The sequence below is a fragment of the Cynocephalus volans genome, chromosome 16, assembly GCF_027409185.1.
Source record: "Cynocephalus volans isolate mCynVol1 chromosome 16, mCynVol1.pri, whole genome shotgun sequence".
Lineage (NCBI taxonomy): Eukaryota > Metazoa > Chordata > Mammalia > Dermoptera > Cynocephalidae > Cynocephalus > Cynocephalus volans.
The window spans coordinates 28383214-28403534 of NC_084475.1; the positions used below are offsets into that span (position 1 = coordinate 28383214).

The 20321-nt window shown below is 47.1% G+C and overlaps 2 protein-coding genes across 2 annotated transcripts in view; one reads left to right on the forward strand and one right to left on the reverse strand.

The window, feature by feature from the left end:
- Positions 1-4255: 4255 nt before the first annotated feature.
- Positions 4256-5901, reverse strand: LOC134364492 (serine/arginine repetitive matrix protein 1-like). The gene is made up of 2 exons (XM_063080402.1): positions 5324-5901; positions 4256-5252 (listed from the first exon to the last, which is right to left on the reverse strand). The coding sequence occupies exons 1-2, from the start codon at positions 5899-5901 to the stop codon at positions 4256-4258; spliced, it is 1575 nt and encodes a 524-aa protein (XP_062936472.1).
- Positions 5518-20321, forward strand: part of DAPK1 (death associated protein kinase 1) — a 179092-nt gene continuing 164288 nt past the window's right edge. The window contains exons 1-2 of the mRNA XM_063080466.1: positions 5518-5593; positions 6292-6461. Of these exons, the coding sequence (XP_062936536.1) occupies positions 6400-6461 (62 nt within the window). The 5' untranslated portion in view covers positions 5518-5593; positions 6292-6399. The remainder of the gene's footprint in view (positions 5594-6291; positions 6462-20321) is intronic.

The following is a 20321-nucleotide window of genomic DNA, read 5'->3' on the forward strand; positions in this document are numbered from 1 at the left end:
TACAGGAGGCATGTGAGACAGTTGCTATTCACAAAGTCTTGATCCATCATCCACTGCTGATGCCCATTCTGACCCCACCTGTTTTCTGCCCAAGAAACAAACACCACCCTAAGCTGCTCATCAGGTTAATTGGCAAGCTATAGCTACCGGCCAGGCATTCTTGCCGCTCTGTGCTTGCCTGGGTTGATATGATGCTGTTTCCAAGGGTTCTGCCTCTAGTGCTCTTTTTAGTCCTGCATCCTGTCCGTAGGTGACCTCGTCCACTTCCACACCTGTGGCTCCTCTGGTGTACACATCAGGCTTACCTACCCCTGTCTCACAGGTACCCATCTCCAGCTGGACACCATCTGGATGCCCCATGGGCACCTCAATCTTCATATCTCTAAGACTGACCTCATCTTCTCTCCTCAAAGTGCTTGTCCACCTGTGTTTCAGCCTACATGACAGCAATATCTACCTAGTCACTCAACCAAAACTTTGAGTGGCACCCTGGCTTTTTCTTTTTCCTCAGGTACCAAGGTACCAAGTCCTGTGATTTCTCCCTCCTTAAGCATCTAATTATTTTCCTCTACCCATCATCTCCAAGGATGTGCCAAATTTACCCTGGGCATCAAAGAGTCTTTGGAGGGATGACCCAAATGCTGAGCATAACGGACAGGGACCCTCATGTTCTGCCTGGGTTTTCCTTTCCTCTCCTATGTGAGCTCTGGGCATGATGGAAAAGACCCTTCTCTCCTCTCTTACCTCTTGCCATTTCACTGCCTGATCTCTCACTACTGACAGATGCCTGAATGAGCCATTATCTTCTCACCTCCAGGATTTTACCCTGGCTGTTTTCCTCTGTCTAGATTCTCTCCTCTCCCACCCCCTACCAGCCCATCAGCCCATCGTCCATCATTTTATTCTACCTACTCTTAATTTTCTTTCAAATTTTTCACTAGATATCAGTCCCTATTCCCTAAAATCCCAGCCTCGCCTCCTTCCTCACCTCCATTCCTGGTCTTGATCTGAATTAAGTGTCCTCCCCGCATGTTTCCATCGTCACCTGAGATTTCTCTCTCATTATGCTGTCAAGCAGGGTCCCAGAGGAAAGAGACAGCACGCTCTAATTAGGGTGACTCCAGGAGGTGTGGGGCAGGTGCAGAGGGAGTGCTCCCCAAGAAAGAGGAAGCCGTGCAGAAGAGCTTAGCTGGTGAGGAGGCCTTCGTTCGACTGTGACCGAGGCAACCTTGCAGAGAGGAAAGCAGGGGAATAACTCTCCTGGCCTTGCTCTCCTCCCTTCACCTTGACCTCATGCCAGGGTTCCCCACTGGCCAAACTGACCAACAGTCAGAGGACAAGGAACGAGTAAAAATAATCTCAGTGCTCCGCCTCCCATCCTGTAAGGGTGCAGAAGGGTGGAGAGTGGGTGTAGAAGGACAGATGAACTGTATCTAGCATAGTCGCATACCTGCTTGTTCCTTGGTCTCCCTCATTGGACTGAGTTACCTGAGGACAGAGAACGTTTCTTTCATATTTGCATCCCTAGTGTCTAACGTATACTAGATATGAAATGCTTGTGGATTGAATCCGAGAATATGGTAAACTGGGCATTACTTGGAGGGCTGTGCTTTCTAAACTTGCTGCATGCTCTCTGGAGTCCAGGGCAAAATGGGGAACACAATGAGCTCTATAATTGTCATGGTCTGATAAAAGGAAACATCATTTGGTCAGAAGAGATGGGTCCTCTTAGCGCTCAGTGCTGGGTAGAATTGAAATCAGTCATGTGACTGCCTCCATAAGAGGCACTCAGCTGCATAATGGACAATTTCTTTAACAGTGAAACCACAGGTGCAGAAACATTCTGCGTGGGGTCTTTAAAAAGTATTAGTCCTTGATAAAACCAAATCCATGCTATTAAAAAGAAACCTAAAGGTGAATTGAGTTAATGTGGTCCACTTTGATTGATCTTGCCAAACAAAGATGTTCTTGGAAAGAAAGAACATCTTGCCGAAAAATGGCTGAGTGTTACCTTTCAAACCTGACCCCCTAAATGCACCTCCAGTGTAATCCTTCCTGTGTTCTCTCTTCTCTCATCAGCCTTTTCATCAGATGAAAAGGATCAACTGAGAAGCTCGCACTGGGGGACCATGGATCTATGAGATGGCAGAAGCCTGGGTCCCTGAATAACCATGCCGAGCTAAGTCCTTTCCCCACTGTCTGAAAACCTGTATTCTGAGAGCAAGAAATAAATTTTAACATGTTATACCTCTGAGATTTGTTGGGTTTTATGGCAACAGTTATTCTACTCCCACTAATACAGCTATAGCATGATATTCTAAAATCTGCACTTGGGTTTGTTTTAAGTGCTGCCACTATGATTACTACAACCCATAGCCCATATCATGACCAATTATTTTTTATGGATATTCTTTCCAGCTTGAATCTCATAACTTGAAGATTCTTGTATCGTTGTCATCTGTTTGAGATATGTTCCTTGGAGTCATGATGGCAAATAGAATATCCAGCATTCTGATGTATTTTACAATGTACAAAATCCTGTTCCATGCATTATCGCTTTAGATTCTCCTATCAACTCTGGGGAATATGCGAGGTGATAAAACTGAAACTAAAAAGGTTAAGTAGAAAGTGGAAACAGCAACTAATTTACAGAGTTATTTAAAGGTTAAGCAAGAGAATTATTTAGTCTGCCTGGAACCTGATCAGCGTTAAGAGTTAAGTTTTCTTAATTCTTCTAACGTTCTTACAAGTTAAGTCTATTGCTGGGAATGGGGGTAGGGCTGGACAGCTGGCTGCCTTGGGCATTTCTCTTTCTTTTTGGGGTCTGTCACGTATCTCAGCATGGCAGTCCCTGGGTAAGCATGGCAGCCGAAGGCCCCAGAGTGAGTGGGGAGAAAGAGAGAGAGAGAGGAGGAAGCTCTAATGACTTACTACCTAACTTTGGAAAGTAGTGGCATTGTGTCGTTGTCACCACATTTTCTTAGAAGCAAGCAACTAGGATCAGCACAAATTCGTGGAGAGCGGAGTTAGATTCCACCTCTTGATTAGAGGTGTGTCAAAGAATTTGCAGACATATTTTTAAACTACCACATTTTCTTTCTCTATGCCTGCCTTTATGGAGACATGATGCTCAAGGGTAAGTGACTCATCCAAGGTCATTCAGCTGTTAAACGGTTCCACCAATACTAAATCCAATTTTATAACTCCAAATTCCACGCTCTTTTTCACTGCCCCAGAAATCTCCTGTGATCAGTGCTGTCTAATAGCGTAAGTGAGAGATGTACCAGTCCCCAAATGGATTCAATTCTTTTAATGGCCTTGGAACATATACTTACATTTATTTTGCAGAAAAAAAAAATTACTCATGAAGCAGTCATCCATAAGCATTTTCCAAATTTCTTCTGAGTATCTGTGTTTTTAATCCCCCCCCCAACAGATGTATTCATCTGCATTTTTTCCCAGATGAATCATTTTTTCGTTGTTTGTTATTTTTGACTGTATTTATCACCTCTCAAGATCCTTTTGTATTAATTCTCTATCCCCTGCTTAGGTTAATATCACCTCCCACTTTGGAGTCTTCCCAGGTTCCGTTATCATAATCTCTGCTCTTCCTGTGTTCCACTAAATGAAATATTCTTTAAGACTAGGAGGCCCGAGGAGCATTCTTTTTTCTTTTGTTTTTTTTCCTAGAGGCCAAAACCTCCACAGTTGAAATTTTCTGTTGAACCAGAGAGTTTGAACTATACCATTTTTTTAAAAACCTGGGGATTTGAGCAATGGCGTGGATCTAAAATCTCAGCAGGTCTACATATCAGTTTTGTTATTCTAGGCCATAACATAGATTTCCATTTAGGAGCTTTTCTCTGTTTGGGGTTCCCCAGAAGTTTCCAGACCCGTCCTTTCTGTGTCCTCCACCCAAAGGCTTGTTGGGAGCATGAGTGAAAAGTAGAGAAAATGGATAAGGGGTATCCAGTGACTGTGGGGGTCTTTGTGTGGAAGAGCACAGTCCTCAGAAATGCAATGCAAGGCACCGAAGCCCTGTTATATTTTCTAGTGGCCCCGCTAAAAAAGGGAAAAGAAACAGGTGAAATTAATTTTAATATATTTTATTTCGCCAAATATGTACAAAATACTATCATTTGAACATGTAACCAATATATCCACGAAATATTTTTCATTCTTACTATTTCACACTTCTATTTATTTATTCCTTATTTATTTGTATTTTGCACTTTCCATCATAATGTACTGAGTCTTAGAACCCTGTTCTGTTTTCTGGGTGATTGCCCCGGGCCGAGCCCCGTGCCTGACAAACGCTGAGCGCCCCGCACACATCCGCGGGAGAAGTCGGCCGAAGGGGTCGGCCGAAGGGGTCGGCTTGGCGACGCATCCCAGGCGGGGCGGCCGGCGTGGGTGTGGGGCGGGTGGGCGTGTGCGGGTGTGCGCGGGTGTGTGTGGGCGTGCGCGGTGGAGCGCGAACGAGTGCGGGTGTGTGCGGTGGAGCGCGGGCGAGCGCGGACGTGTGCGGATTTGCGCGGGTGTGCGCGGTGGAGCGCGGGCGTGTGCGGGTGTGTGCGGTGGAGCGCGGGCGAGCGCGGGCGTGTGCGGATTTGCGCGGGTGTGCGCGGTGGAGCGCGGGCGTGTGCGGTGGAGCGCGGGCGTGTGCGGTGGAGCGCGGGCTTGTGCGGGTGTGTGCGGTGGAGCGCGGGCCTGTGCGGTGGAACGCAGGTATGCGCGGATGTGTGCGGTGGAGCGCGGGCGTGTACGGATTTGCGCGGGTGTGTGCGGTGGAGCGCGGGCGAGTGCGGGCGTGAGCGGGCGTGTGCGGGTTTGCTCGGTGGAGTGCGGGTGTGCGCGGGTGTGTGCGGGTGTGCGCGACGGAGCGCGAGCGAGTGCGGGTGTGCGCCGTGGAGCGCGGGCGTGTGCGGGTGTGCGCGGTGGAGCGCGCGGGCGTGTGCGGTGGAGCGCGGGTGTGCTTGGACTTGTGCGGCGGAGCGCGGAGCGGGGAGGAGCCGCGAGCGCCGCGCAGAGGCGCAGGCAGGCGGGCCGTGCAGCTCGGAGGTGGGTGGGCCGCGCCGCCAGCCCGCCCGCCCACGGGGTCCCCATTGGCCGCCTGCCGGCCGCCCTCCACCCGGAAGGCGGCGAGGAGCCTGGAGGCTGCTCGGGAGCCGGAGTGGGAGATCCCGGCCAGCCGACGCCCGGGACATTGTTCCCTCCGCAGAGGGGCTCGGCGACCGTCGCGGCCGCGGGGTCTGCAACGGGCGCCAGGACGGCCACGTGAGCGCCGCGCCCCCCGCTCTGCCCCTCGCTGCGCTCCCGCCACCGCCCGGCTGGTCTTCTACGCTGGCGCCTATGGTCGGCCTCCGACAGCGCTCCGGAGGGACCCGGGGAGCTCCCGGGCGCCCGGGTGAGTGGCCGCGCGCTGCTCCCCGGTCCCCCCCCGCCCCCCGGGCCCCGCCGCCAGCTTTTGATTTCGTGGCCGCGGCGCGCCCCGGGCAGCGGAGGAAGGCCAAGGAGGGGTAAACTTGGCTTGGGGGACAAGCGGGACCGCGGCCGGGAGGCGCCGCCAGCTCTGCGGGCCGGGTCGAAACAGGTGTCGCGGGTCGGGCCGGGCGCTTTGTGTCGGGGCGCGGGGACCCGAAGCGAGCGGCCGCGCCTCTGTCGGCCGCTCCCTTCCTCCCCTGCTTCCCCGGGCGGCCGCGCGCCTGGTCGGCCGGGTAACGGAGAGAGAGTCGCCAGGAATGTGCCTCTGGGGACCGCCTGGCTCGGGGAAGGGGCGGGGGTGGCCCCGGGGGCCGGGGAGGTGCGAGAGCCGAGAGGTGGCGCGGGGGTGTCACCGCCGCCGCAGGCTGGAGACTGAGGCTCACAGCGAGGCGCGCGCAGCTCCGGCGAGGGCTTCATCCTTCCGTGGCGCCCCCGGAGGTGGGGAGCTGGGTGGGCGTGTGTGCAGAGAAGAGGGAGGCGGGGAGGCCAGTCACTTCCGGGGCCGGTTCCGACCCGTGCAGACCACCCTGCATTTCGGGGGCGCGGGCCTTGGGGTGCGGTGGTGTCCGGACCTCCGCGCACGCGGGCGCTGCGGGGCTGGGGGCGTCCTCGGCCCGGGTTTCACAAAGGGTCCTCCACATCTCCGGGGACGGGCAGCTCCGAGGACTTGGTCTCCAGCAAGCGGGTCTTAGCCCTCGGAAGGTCGCCTTCCATTTGGGGTTGTCTTTTATTATTATTATTATTATTATTATTATTATTATTATTATTATTATTATTATTACCAGTTTTTTTTTTTTTTTTTTAAAGGACTGGAGACCGATGCATGAGGGGCCCACGGAGGCGCAGGAGCGGTGGTGATGGTCTGGGAAGCGGAGCCGAAGTGCCCTGGGCTTCGGTGAGGCGTGACAGTTTATCATGACCGTGTTCAGGCAGGAAAACGTGGATGATTACTATGACACCGGCGAGGAACTGGGCAGGTACAGGGGGTGCCGGACGCGCACACGGTTGGGTCGCGGGAACGCGCAACCCGGGGGCAGGGCCGGTAGACAGATGCGGTTTGAGTCAGGCATATCTCCCTTGTCCCTCCAGGAGATGCGCACGTTATGGAGAAAAGAATTACTTACCCAGGAGGGCCGGGGACCAGAAATACAGCGCCTGATCCAAGGGGCTGGGGGTGGAAAGGAGCAGCTGTTCGGCGCTAGATTAGGATGCGGAGTGTATTGATCAGGACCCCTGGACAAGCGCAGGTTTAGTTGTCGTTGCCACACTAACTCATGTCACCTTCCGCCGCTCTGAGACAAGGAGGCAGACGCTAACATTGTAATTGCAGCTGGAGTTAGCTCTTATGTGTGGTTTAAACAGAGTCCAGATTAATTAATAGGCTTTTAAAATCTTAATACTATTTTACTTCTTTCTAAATTTTCAGTGTAACATAAGAAAGTATTGGTAGGTGGTAAGTGGAGACCTGTCAGATGTTGATGTTGGGCTTGGATTTTGAAACTTCTTCCAACCAGGAATTTAATTACTCACTTGGTGTTGGTGGTTGCTTTGGTTTCATTTACAATGTTAAATTTTTAACAAATCAACCAGGGTCTAATGTGGCTGTCTGGATCCGGAGCATACTTCCATTGCTTATAGGAGCTGTGATTCTTTGGTGTAAAATCTTTCAGTTTCTGGGTAAACAAAGAATGATTTCTTTGGAGCATCTAAGGGCTGATCTCTGTTTCCTCTGGATATTCCACAGTGTTGAGCTCTGGTCTATTTTAGCAGAAAACCCAATTTTCATACCTAAATTTAAATTTCAGTTTATGGAATTTGTGGTGTATTTGAATTGTGAGGGAAGTAGGCAAAAGGATCTTTAAGCAAACAAAAAAAGTCTGTATTTACTTATATGTGTATTGAAATGTGTATTTCTCCATACATACCTAATGTCCTGACACAAAGCTTACTTTCTCATGAAAAGGAAATTAAAAAACACCCACATCGTACATTAGAATGAGAATTGTGAAAGCTGAGCGTAACTAAAATTTTTTAAGACCTCAAATGATAGTGCAGAATTTTTATAAAGTTGCTGTAACAGAGTTTTGTTTTGTTTTGGTTTGGCGGCTGGCCAGTACTGGGATCCGAACACCTGACCGTGGTGTTGTAACACCTCGCTCTAAGCAACTGAGCCAACAGCATTCACTCAAAGCACGGTGGGAGCCTGTTCTTAGGAGGAGCTTGTTAAATATTGGAGATTCAGTGAGTCGATAAGGAGAAAAGCTCTTGAAAAATCACATTTCATGGGTATGTTTAAGATTAAGGTTTGAGTGTGTGGTTGAAATATTTGGTTTAAGTGGAATTAAATCACTTTATTCCTGCGGTTTTCAGCAAGATGAGTGGTATATAGAGTTTTCCTTTGGGACTATAAAAAATAGGAAAAAATATATTTCAGTTCTATTTGTGTAGTATGGTCCGATTATATAAATTCTGTTTTAAGGAGATAGGTTAAAATTAGGTGAGATGAGTGTTTTGGATTAACCGTATTGACCTTATTTTCATTAGGATCTTTGGGTAGAATCATGTTATATGAGAAAGACAGAACACAAGGCCTCCCTCTGGCTGGCAAGGGGAGTTTGTGATCGAACCTCGTGGGCGTGATGACAAGGGAGGTGGATTGCTCATTTGTCACTAGCATCTCGCTTTGATTTTGGCTTTGTCTGCATTTCTGTGTATAACTTTCTTCCCACTGTGCAAGACTAATTGACAAATTGTTTGTTAAATAATTTATGTGACCTAGGAATTTGAAAGAAGTTCTGTGAAAAATTGGGAGTTGGGAATTTTTTAAAAATAAAATATACATATCCATCTATCTTGTATAGCTGCTATTGTTTTTGCCCAAAAAATGGGGCAAATGGTTGATTTTTTTGAAGGTTTTTCAAATCCTGTGATTTTTATCTGTCTTAGAAATAAAGCCAGTTCCCCAAAACAAGTCCTGATGTAAGGTGGATGTGTAAGAAAGATGCTGCTTATATGGTGTCATGTGTCATTGAGAGTAGAGGCAGGAGTTTAGTGACAGAAATGGAAATGGGCAGATATTTGGCACAAATGTAGGACTGTTCTAAGCAGTTAGTTATAAGCTTCTAAGCAGTGAGTTGTAAGCAGACCAACATCTAGGATTTAAGACTTACCCACACGTTTTTAGCAGTTACGTAAATAATAGCTTCTCGCTTGCCTTACAAGTGTATTGAGACAAAGTCCACAGCTAGAGGTGTGGAGATGGGTTTTTAAAAAAGTAGAATACAGTGTTGTTATTGTTTTACTTTTAGGAGTGTGTGTGTATGTGTGTGTGTGCGTGTGTGTGTGTGTGTGTGTGTGTGTGTCTGTGTCTGTGTCTGTGTGTATAAACCTAAGACCTCTGTAAAAGCTCTCAGTCCACTGTCGAGAACTTTTATCGCAGCAGTGATAGAGCAGAGGGACCACTGGACAGATATCCTGGTCCCAAACCCAGTTCTGCAACTTTACTAGGTTTATAGTCTTGGACAGGTCACTTACCCACTCTGACCCTCAGGATCTTCATCTATAAAATGAGGGGCCTAGTGCTTATTTCTTGGCTGTTGTGAAAATCGAGTAAACCAACACATGTAAAAGTATTTTATCAGCAGTAAAGAGTTAAACAAATATAGATATTACCCGTAGGACTGGCCAAGACATGTGGGTGTTCCAGGCTAGCTAACAACTTGACCTGCATCTTAATATTCTTGAAGTATCTGTTTACCAACTTTGGGAAGGGACGCCCTGTGCGGAAAGGGTCATGGGGGAGACCTGTTGCTGACAGCATCTGGCCTCTCCACTATGATTCTGAATAATGCATCTCTGGCCTCAAAGCAGAAACAAGTTCCTGCAGTAAATGGAACTGTCATCTTTATAAGACTGGTGATCTTCGATTTTGACCCTAGGAAGAACCTTCCTAGGGTCAAAGAACTGCTTCTGTCACATGCGGTTGTCTCTGAGAGGAGTTCTTATACGTGTAGTTTTCTCCATCTGCTGTTACACTGGGTTGTTTTAATGCCCCAGGATGACCCAGTATCTCTTATCAGTTGGCACCTCCGGCAGCTGCAGGCTGGCTCACACCACCATCAGGCTCTGGTTACACCCTTGGGCGTGGTTCAGCTTAACCTGTGAGCCTCCGGGGCACCTCCCTGTACACTGCTTTCCTGAGGACTGACCTTATTTCCTATTCCACTATCTGACCTTACATGATCTTAAGACCTGAGTTCCACTTCCTTAATAAATCCTTTCAAATCTTGTCTGAGACACTCCGCTGGCCCATGACCACAGATTGCCCAGTGACATGTTCCATCCCTGTTTTATATTATTCTTAGCCTCGTGTTGCTGCTTGTAGTTAGCTTGCAACTTCCTTCGGGGTGTGCTCTGTGGTTGGGTGTAGCTGTGGTCCTTTCTCCCTGGGGTGTGCATTGTGCTGTAGAATACTGGGCAAATGTTTGATCAATGCCTGATAGAGCTAATGCAGATCGGCTGGTGCAATATCGAGACAAGAATGTGGATTTAAAATGCAAATGATGCTGCAGATGCTGATGCTGTTAGAGTGGCAGTGTGTGGTGTGGAATAGACTCAGTACATTCATTTGGAAAGTGGAAAGACACCTACCTTTGGAGGGTGTTGTGAGAATTGAACAGTAGCTCTAAACATCTGACACTGCCTGATATGTCATTTTTAATAACTTATTTTCCTTTTCCCCGTCACAGTGTTTACCACATTGCCTAATAATTGCTTATTTGATTATCTGCTTTCCCCACAGGGCCATGACCAACCTTGGACTTGCTCATCATTTCTTATTTTTAATACCTAATTAGATGCTTGACACTTAGTAGCTGCTCAGTAAACATATGCAGATTGGCTGAATGGGTGATTATATGTAAAGCACCTTGAAAAAATGTAAACATTAGGTCCTCAATGAATGGTGAACATGGTGGAGATGAGCACTGAGGATGTAAAGTCAGCAGCTCATACAAATAAAGCTCTGCGTTGGCGTTTGCGTTCTCTGTGGCTGCACGTAAAGAGCACAGCAGCCAGAGTTTCCAAGCACGAGATCAGTTTTACACAGAACAAATGAAGTAGAGCATTAAATATTTTACATTGGTTTGGATGATCATTGGAAGCTAATAATTCAAATTTAAAACATTCCCCTTTTGACATAAAATCCACAGGCATTTTCATTGAAGTAAGAAATTGCCATGAGTCCAAATAGTCTAAGAACATCTGTCAGCTGATTTGCTGTGGGTCGCGGGAGTTAGTACTAAGGATACTGACAATCCTGTGTGGCTAGAGGGGGAGACTTTCTGGCATGTTTTCTCTTTGGAGGTGGGACTCACAGGCCACAGATGGGTTGTCTAGGGAGATCATTCTTGGAGGACTGTGCTGAATGTGATTTTTCTCTTCACATTTCTGACTTGGAATGCCCTCAGATGTTTCCTCTGATAGGAAAGGCTGCAAAGTTTTAAGAGAGATAAAATTCAAATACATACTCATATAAGAGGTGACAGTTAGTGATTTTAAAAACCTGTACATTTTAGGAAGGTCTAATGATAGTCTTCCAGAATGTGAAGGGGGCACCTGGTGATGGTGGTAGTAAGTGCAAGTATGCTTGGATGCTTGCCTTCCCGTGTGTGGTTGTTTGGGACTTCCTGGGCAGACATCATTTAGATTCAAGAAGGCCAGGAATGATCGTGGTGGAGGTGTTTACTAATGCGAAAGCCAGAGAACACTGCAGCTGACTTAGTGGGCCCCCATACCCTTTTACCCAGGCTTGTGTCTCACCCGGCCGTTTAGGAACCTGAAGGCCACGTAACACTGGCATGCCCTTGCAAAGCCCTGAAATACACACCTTAAACTTACAGAGATGGGTGCTCAGATTAACTCCAGTCATTGTATACAGGCGTTATAGCAGGAGAGGCGACACTGTGTCTTCCAGTTTGTCCTCTTCCAGCATAGTTGTAACTGCTTTGAGGCACAGGCCAGTTCCTTCCAGGTAGGGTCGGGTTAGGAGGGTAAGTGGGTGGAGTAGGTGGGAGGCACCAAGGCTTGCTGCCACATACCTGCTGAGATGGTGTGGGGGCTGGAGGAGACAGGGTCTAAGCCCTGTGACCGACAAGGTCAAGGTGGTGTTGCCTGACTCAGCAGGGAAATGTGTTAGGAACTTTAATTCTAGTCTACTGCTGTGTGCACCTCACCTAACCAAGTGTCATGTACAAGTGAAATAAAACATGATTTTAGTAGAAATTGACTTCCTATCATGAGACAAAGGAAGCTGCCCCCTGACAAGAGGGGAGTGGCTTCCTTGTGAAGAACAACCCAGAGACCTCAGGCACCCGGACCTGGAGGAAGCCTGAGTGATCCGCTCGGCCTCCCTTTGTGCTTTGTCCAGGTGGTGTTTACACAGGTCAGATGGCTTGAGGCAGCTGGTTAGTAGGTGGCAAGAGACAGACCCAGAACCTGGGCCAGGCCTCTTCCATGATCTGCACTCCTTATGGTTTGTTAATTTCCCTTTATTGAAAGCCAAATGCAGTTGGTAGTTAAGAGAGGTGAGGTGGGCAGCCATTCCATGCCAGTCCGTTTCAGCATGTGCTTTGGAGAGGATGGTGACGAGCCGATAATAACCACATCACTGCAGGCTTTCACGTGAAGCCCAGCCAAAGGCAGCTTGGAACCCTCCAGGCCTGGACGACACACTGGAACCTTCCTTCCTTTTCCAGATGGTTTGAGCCCTGAAGTTTTCGGTGGTGTTAGTGTGGGACATAGTTTTACCCAAGTCTCAGAGTTAATAGTTTAGCTTTTTAGAAAATTCACAGAACACTTTGGTTATTATTTAACTTTTGAGCAATGTAATGTGTAAGAGTCTGGCCTCTGCCCCGCGGGCCTCCTTCCTACTTGACCAACAGTTTCCTGTTTCAGTAAGTGGCACTAGTCTGGCTAGCCTAGAACTGGAGTGTGATTGCTTCGGACTTTATGTGGGAGGTAATATTTAATTGTTTTGCTTTAGGTTGTTGAGGTAATTTATCAACATGGAATGCATCATTTCTCAGCCTTGAAGAAGATAATATGAAAGTATAGTGTTTATAATAAATCTGGTGTATCGCTTTGTGAACAATCTAAATGAATTTTTTTCACTGATGAAGTTATTTATTTTTTTTTATTGAAACATAATTGATTGTACATATCTGTAGGATACAGAGTTGAATATCATTATCTGTTTGCAATATGTGATACTCAAAACAGGATAATTAGTATATTCAACAGGATACAGTGCAATAGATTTTTGTGGCCCTTTATCAATTCCTCTTTTACCCCTTTCCTTCCCCTTTTCCCACCTCTGTAACCTCAGTTCTGTTCTCTCCTTTTGAAAGTTCAACGTATTATTGTGATTGTTGTATCTTTCTTTCTTTCATTTATTTATCTAAATGAGTTCCTTTAAATGTGCAGTTCAGAGACGGTGGAGAAAAAATGTTGGCATTCGGATTTTCTACATCATCTAACTAAAACGGGTTTGAAATAACTCTCTCTGACTAGTTAGTCTTTCCTAAGGAAAACAAAAACTGTAGTTGTATCTCAGCTGTAGGTTTAATGTGCTAGACAGGCTTTTACAGAGAAAAAATATCCCACTCCAGAACAAAACAAAGTAGTCGTGTGATGGTAAGTAATCTCAGGAGGTACCTGACAGGTGTGGGACACACTGACACATGTTTATCACTTCTGGCTTTTTTAGGTGACAGTGGGGCTTACGGATCTCACTGTGGGCATTTAAGTATGATGCTTTTTACCTCAGAGAAATGATCATGGGGCTTTTTCCTTATATCCTACCTGTTGACAGTTTACTTGTGAGCTTGAGAAATGTAATTCAATAACCTAATGTATATTCAGAGGTGTCAAGAGAGGAAGGAGTTTGGGGTAACGTTGATTTTTTTGTACTTAATGAACACGTTCAATTTTGGATGAAGAGCGTAATGTTTGAACCAATGAATGCTTGTAAACTGCTGATCTCTGGTGTGTGAAAAGTTTATATTGATGGTGCTATATTCATCAGCTTGATGGTTTTGGGCTGGGACATTTGGCTCTGAGTATGGACTCTCTTTTAGGACATTTTATTTTCTGTCAAATCTGCCTGATTATTCTTATTTAGGTATATGTGATGAAGGGAGCTGGTTTTTAAATATTTTAAGTACAGTTGATATTATTAATTTGCACCTACAGGAATGAACTAATTTCCATTGTTCTGTCTATAGTTCATTGCTTTCTACTTTGTAAATCTTTTCTTTTTATCTTAAAAAGATTGCCAGAAGTTTTGAGACCTTATCACAGTCCCCCATGCCTGGCCCACAGTGTAGAATTTTCCAGTTGAAAAAGAAGTATAAAGTAATCAGTGCCTGTCTTTTGTCTCATTATGAAAAGGACTGGGTTTTCTTTCCTCTGAGCTGCCTGTCTGTGTATCTGCCTACAACCTGGCTGCATGTGCGGGAAGGTAGGTAATGACTTAGGTGACACAAGGAGAGGCAGAGGGATACTTTGGGACAAAAGGGAAAAGAGGTTAGTGTTTAGTGTTGATTCAGTTCTGATGTTTTTGCCCTCCTTTGAGAAGTTTTTTAAAATATAATTTCGCCTTCTTTGTGAGAAGCTTAGTTTTTTTGCCATCTGTAGTTTGTGGGTAAGCAGCAGAAATGTGTGTCTCTGGGAAATGATGAAAGCCTGCGACCTTTTGAGTGTAATATTTAATAGACTGGGAGTTACAAGCTGTTTCACTTTACAAAAGCAGAGCTTTAGGTGCTGTAGGTATATGTCTCCTGTGAATGACTTTTAACAGATTGCTGCTGACGTCGCAGATGCTGTCCTTAGGTATTTGGTAAGCCAAAAAGCTCTAAAAAGTTATTTGCTGCCTTAAAACTTTGGTCTATAAATCAGTATAATTGAAAGCAGAGCCTGCAAGGAGTTTCTGCTGTGCACCTGGCATGGGAATATAGAGAGATGTTTTTCTAAAATGTTATCTGCACCACTCAGAGACTCTCCAATCAGCATGGGAACTGCAGTTTGCAGTGCCAGAAACTTCCCCCGATTTTGTTCTCAGGAGCTCCTCTGACTTCAGAGAATCACGGTTTCATTGGCTTCCTCTCTACAGCCTGTGGAGGAGCCCCTTTCTCCTGTTGATTCCTCTCCTCTGTCTTCCAGAAATGCAGTGGCACCAGCATGCCCAAGGCCAGGCCTGGTGGCTGAAGCCGCTGCCCCTGGCTTTCTCACGGACGACATCATTGCACATAGGTGGAATAGGTGGGAGAGTTTGCATCTCCCATTAGAGCTGATAAGGGTCTGCTCCAAGCTCCCTCATGTATTCCATCTCACGTGGAGCTTCAGGCATCTGAGTCAGTTGTTTCAGAGAGGAAGTGAGTTAGCACAAGCGGAAAATTTTCCAGGATGAAATTTTATCTGTCTGTGCTTTCCACCCCACCCTCCTTTGGTGCAAAGAGATAAGAATGCTTGGCAGATACAGTGCTGCCCAGGGGACTGTAAGCCTGGTATATGGAGAAGCATGAAGTCCCTCGGTTTTGGTAAATGTGATTCGGGCATTGGATGACTTTATCCTGTTTTAAGAATAATACTAATTAATATGGGCTGTCCTTTGTAGGCCTCATCTTCAGGAACAACATTCTCTTTAATGCAGACAATTTTTAAAAATTTTCTACATCAGAGAGAGATATAACCTGAATAATAAGAAGCAAATGCAAATATGAAATGACCGTACTGGTTTTGCCCCGCAGCTTCTGCAGGGAGTGACCACGGCTGCTCTACCAGGAAGGCTCCCATCCCTTATCAGTCTGCATTAGATGACCGGCCAACTTGTATTCTTTTACATTTGGCTTATGCATATGATTCTTGGCTCCCCTACAGATTGGGAGATTTCTGAGGGTAGAGAACATGGCTTTTTGTGTCTTGTGTTTGGCTGGGATTAAGCTAAGTGTACGGTAGGCCTTGTTCATTTGGTACATGCCTTTATAAGGGTACGTATCCATAATGGCTCAGGGCTTTGGACCCAATCCCTCACTGCACAACACACTAGCTGTTACCCTGGGAAAGTCACTTGACTTCCATGAGACTCAGTTTTCTCATCTATGAAATGGGGATAATCATCCTGCCTACCTCCTAAAGTTGTCGTGAGGATGTACGTGATATGTGTAAAGTGCCTGGCTCAGCTTCAGGCACATGGTAAGTGCTGGAGAACTGGTGGCTGTTTAACGAGACAGAGAGAGACTGTATAACATGCTTCTGCGTCTATATTCCCGGGTCCTACCTCTGACCCAAGACTCAGTTTATGCGCTAGGCTCCCTCAGTGAATCCACCTGATAGTGTGCTGGATTATTCTTAGAGTTCCCAAGAAACATATTAACTGGGAATTTAGCTGTGTGATTGAAAGTGGGCTGCTAGAAGCAGAGCTCAAAGGGATGCCACCCAGACACCATGGGAAACAGGAGGGAGACGCTTCATGTTAAGGAGGATCTATTGAGATGGGAAGAGATGCATTCATGGAAGCAAGGACAACTGAAAGCTACACCTGAGCCAGGAGGAATTAGCTGTTCAGTAGAGAATTGCTCAGAAATGCTTTGGGAGATAGCCATCCTGGCATTATTGGGAACCCGAGACCATGTCAGCACGTAAATTCACGTTTTAATACATCGTGCTTAAGTTCCTGCAAGGTAGATTTCATTCTTCTAGCTTGCTTTTAGAATTAAAAACTGGCTTGAGCAGCCAAATAAGACACTAGAAATTTGATTAGGAAAACAAATAATTGATTTTTGTTATGGATCATTATGGAGAAAAGAGTCTCAAATGAGCATAGGAACCTGCATTCCTGACCAAGATGAGCTTACTCAGAATGTAAGACCCCGAGGCTCCATTCATTTCTGTCACATACTGATTTAAGATGTGAAAATGAGTGTTTTGCCAAGTCAGAATTGTCTGTGCCAAGAAAAGCCTATTAGGTTGGTGGCTGAAAGGCTGAATTGTTAGGATTTACTCAATGGCAAGGCTCTGCCAGCTGCGGTGGGTAATGCCCACTTGCACGTTTGAGTGCCTGTCCTTGTTCTCCTGGAGTGGGGTCTGGTTTGTTCAAGGAACATGGCTGCTGAACGAGCGGCTGCTTTAAAAGATTCTTCCTTATTCTTTGTGCTCATTGGGATGACAGCTTTCATTTATAAAACAAACTCTCACACATTTGCAAAGGAAAATGCCTGAAAATTGGGTCTATAAGGTGAGTCCAGATAAAATACCAAGGAGTGAAAATACAAATCTAGTAAAAGGCAACATAAATGACTGTTAAACAAAATTATCATTTGAATCATAATATTTATCCACTGTCCATTCACTCCTCGAGGGCTGTTTGACCATCTGAATACTGTGGTGCTTGCTGTGGTATTGACAGGACCCTTCATCTCAACAAGCTTCTAATCAGGTAGGGTATATGGACTTTTATACAACCAACAATAATAGAAAGCCTAATTAAGATGTGAGATAAAGCATGGAAAAATGGTTTTTTGGAGTTCAGGCAAAAAAATCATTCATTCATTCAGATTCTTGTGCGGGACATGAACATGTAAGCAGGCGGGTACGGGAGTGAGTCTGTAAGTGTGTCTCTACCCATATACTCCCTGGAGGAAACTGGAAATCAGACACGGAGGAAGGAGACAAAGAAACTAAGATTTCCTAGGAACACACGCCAGACCAGTAGCTGGAGGGAGGGATTATAATACACACTTTACAGATGAGAAAACCGAGGTTCAGAAAGACCATTGGTCTTGGATTATGTGTTAAAAATGGCAGAGGCAACAGATGGATTCCCAGACTCCTAAGCCATGTCTGGAAATTGGGTGGTGGCAGGTACAGCTCATGTTGTGACCTGTTCCTCTGTCACTGCCTTTGGAAGGGAAGTTTAAAGAAGTTTAAAATATTTAGCACAGTGCTAACTCAGCAATACATGTTTCCTTTCTTTTTTTCCTCTAAACCAGATTCCCAGCCTTGGCAGTAGTGACAGCATGGTCTGGAACATGCTCTGTTGTGGAGACTGTCCTGTGCATTGTAGAATGTTTAGCAGTGTCCGTGGCCTCTGCCTACTGGATGCCAGTGGCAGTTTCCCATCCTCCAGTTGTGACAACCAAGAATGTCTCCAGACATTGCTGAATGTCTCTTGGGGGACAAATCCTCCCTGTCTCTATTGAGAACCACTGGGCTATAGGATAAAGACAGCTAAGCCTTGACTGATGGCTTTAGGGAGCTGGAACAGGTGTAGGAAAGGAGGAGCCTGTACCCAGTGGGCCAGGAAAACACCCTCGAGCTTCCTGTGGACTGAGCTGAAAGAACATATTGACCTTGGGTATCCAGAGCTGGGGAGAGAAGAGAATAGGCTGGCAGGTGCTGTCAAGTGTGAGGTCCATGGCAGATGCTGTTTCACTCTGGCTTGTGTGGGCTGTCCCAGGAGTGCTGGGGTCTGCTGTGTCCTAGAGGTCTGGGCTGCAACTGACAGTGAGTAAGCCTGGAGGATCTGCTGGTCACTTTCGGACGACACTCGCTGGGTGTGATAGCTAACACATTGAATTGCTTTTCCTTCTCCACACTTATCACCACTGGAATGGCATATCTAGTTGTATAATTACTTTCAGTGTCATTCTCTGCCATAAGCCTGGAAGCTCCTGTGGTCCAGGTCTGTGTCTTGTTTTCTGCTGTTGCACCGAGCTTTGGTAAAATCACAAATGTCTGGGGAACTGACAGATTTGTGACTGCATTGAAAAGAAAATACATCCACATAAGGGAGGTGTTGGTCCCTCTGGGACATGATTTTTTTTTTTTTTTTCGTGGCTGGCTCATGCAAGTATCAAACCTTAGCATTATCAGCACCATGCCTAACCAACTGAGCTAACCGGCCATGATCTGGGACATGAACTTGTTCAGTTCTGGGTGAGACACCAACAGACTTGAGGAAGTTCAAAGAAGGCAAAAATCAAGGAACCCCATTACCTCAGGTATAATACCACAGGTATGTTATTTACCTGTACAGTCAGGCACCTTGTGCACTTTTTTGCAAATATTACTGCATCTAATACCTCAGACCAACCCCTCATGGGGACCCTCTATTTCAGGGCTTGGCAAACTTTTCTGTAAAGACGGTGCATGTTTTCAGTTTGTGGGCTGCATGGTTCCTGTTGCAGCAGCTCAGCTGCACTGCTGCAGCTCTATGGCAGCCACAGACAGTGCAGCATGTGCCTGCGTGGGTGGGCCGTGTTCCAATAAAAACAGGCAGTGGGCTGGATTTAGCCTGTGGGCCAGAATTTGTTAACCCCTGCTCTGTTTCATTGATGAATAAACCAAGGCTCAAAGAGATTGAATAATTTAATTTGCCAAAATGGGTAAGTGGCAGAGCAGAGATTCAGACCCCAGGCTGTCTGGCTCCAAAGCCCACGTCCTTTTCGCTTCCTCACATGGCTCACAGACATGCATGGGCAGTCTGTTGGATGGGGATAGGCTTGTTTGGGTGACACCAGGATGCCAGATTGGGGGCCCATGGTAGGGACATTGGGGAACAGGTTGGCTCAGAGCAGGCCGTGGGTGGGGTCAGGAGGGCCACCTGTCTGGGATTTTGAGGAAGGGATCTCCGTGTTGGGGAGGAAGTTGAGCTGGTAACCTCTGAGGATCTTTTCCAACCCTGTGGACCTGTGGTCATCAGTAGAAGGAACCACGTGGGTCATGGCTTCCCTCAGAGCCTTTCCCTAGAGCAGCATCTTCTCGCAGGAGCTGCTGGGCCAGTCACTGCTGCTTTGTCCCCATTCTTAGTGTCCATCCCACTGACCTCCTGCCCACTCGTGATGGCCACTTCCTGCTGGGTGGGTCTCGCAACCTCCCCCTGCGCCCCTGCAGTGGTCAACAAGTACCCCATCCCCTTTCCCTAGTTCCATGCGTTCACCCCAGCAGTCAGCCAAATCCCCAGGGAGAACACAAAGGAGCGTGTAGGACAGTTGTCGTGGGGTTGTCTGAGCGTCTCAGCCCCTGCGTCCTGGCGTCTGAAGGGGTGTGGATGAGCGGTGGCCTCTTGCTGTGCTCGATGCCAATTTGGAGCTCACACTCGTGCAGGACTGGCTGCCAACTTTGGCCCTTCTCCTTGGCGTGGAGGTTGGGACTCTGTCTCCAGCACTATGTGTCTCCAGGAATTCCAGCTAGAGGTGGGGCTGGCCAAGTCCTCCCACATGCCACCAGCTTTGCAGCGTCCACGCTGCCAGGCCTCGAGGGCCAGGCCACAGCACGGTCTGGGCCACATTGTGTGCTCCCTGCAAATGCTGCTGTGCCTCTGCAGTCACCCTGGGCTCCAGGCCACTGTGACAAACATCGCTGTCCCCGCCTTGCCCTCCCTGTTGTGCAGGCTGCTGTGAGTCATGGCCCAGCGCTGTCTGACCCCATCCACCCTGCCTCTCCCAAGGGTGGCATGCTGCTGCTGTCTTGATGACTCTGCCTTTAACCTACTTAATAGCTGTAGTTTTTTAGGCTGATTCCTAAATTTTGGTCAAAGCTGGATAGCTCCTTGCTTTTTATTCTCTTTTTATCCTCTTAGGACCCTCCTGGTTTCTGTCTCTCCACCAGGCTGAATGGTACAGTGTGCTGCATGGCGGTCGGGAAGTCATATAACTTATTTCCCTAAATATCCCTTCTCCTAGGGGGACTTTAAAGGTACATGGTCAGGTCTGGGGGCCCTGGCAGGAGGTGTGAAGAGTGCTTTCTGCCATGTCTGCGGACACGCTGGGGTTGGGGCG

What these genes read in the sequence shown, in the direction of transcription:
- LOC134364492 (XM_063080402.1), bottom strand. Translation starts at nt 5,901, where the DNA reads ATGAAGCCCTCGCCGGAGCTGCGCGCGCCTCGCTGTGAGCCTCAGTCT. An exon ending in CGTAGAAGACCAGCCGGGCG is followed by an intron (nt 5,253 to 5,323) that starts GTGGCGGGAGCG and finishes CGCCCGTTGCAG; the next exon opens with ACCCCGCGGCCGCGACGGTC.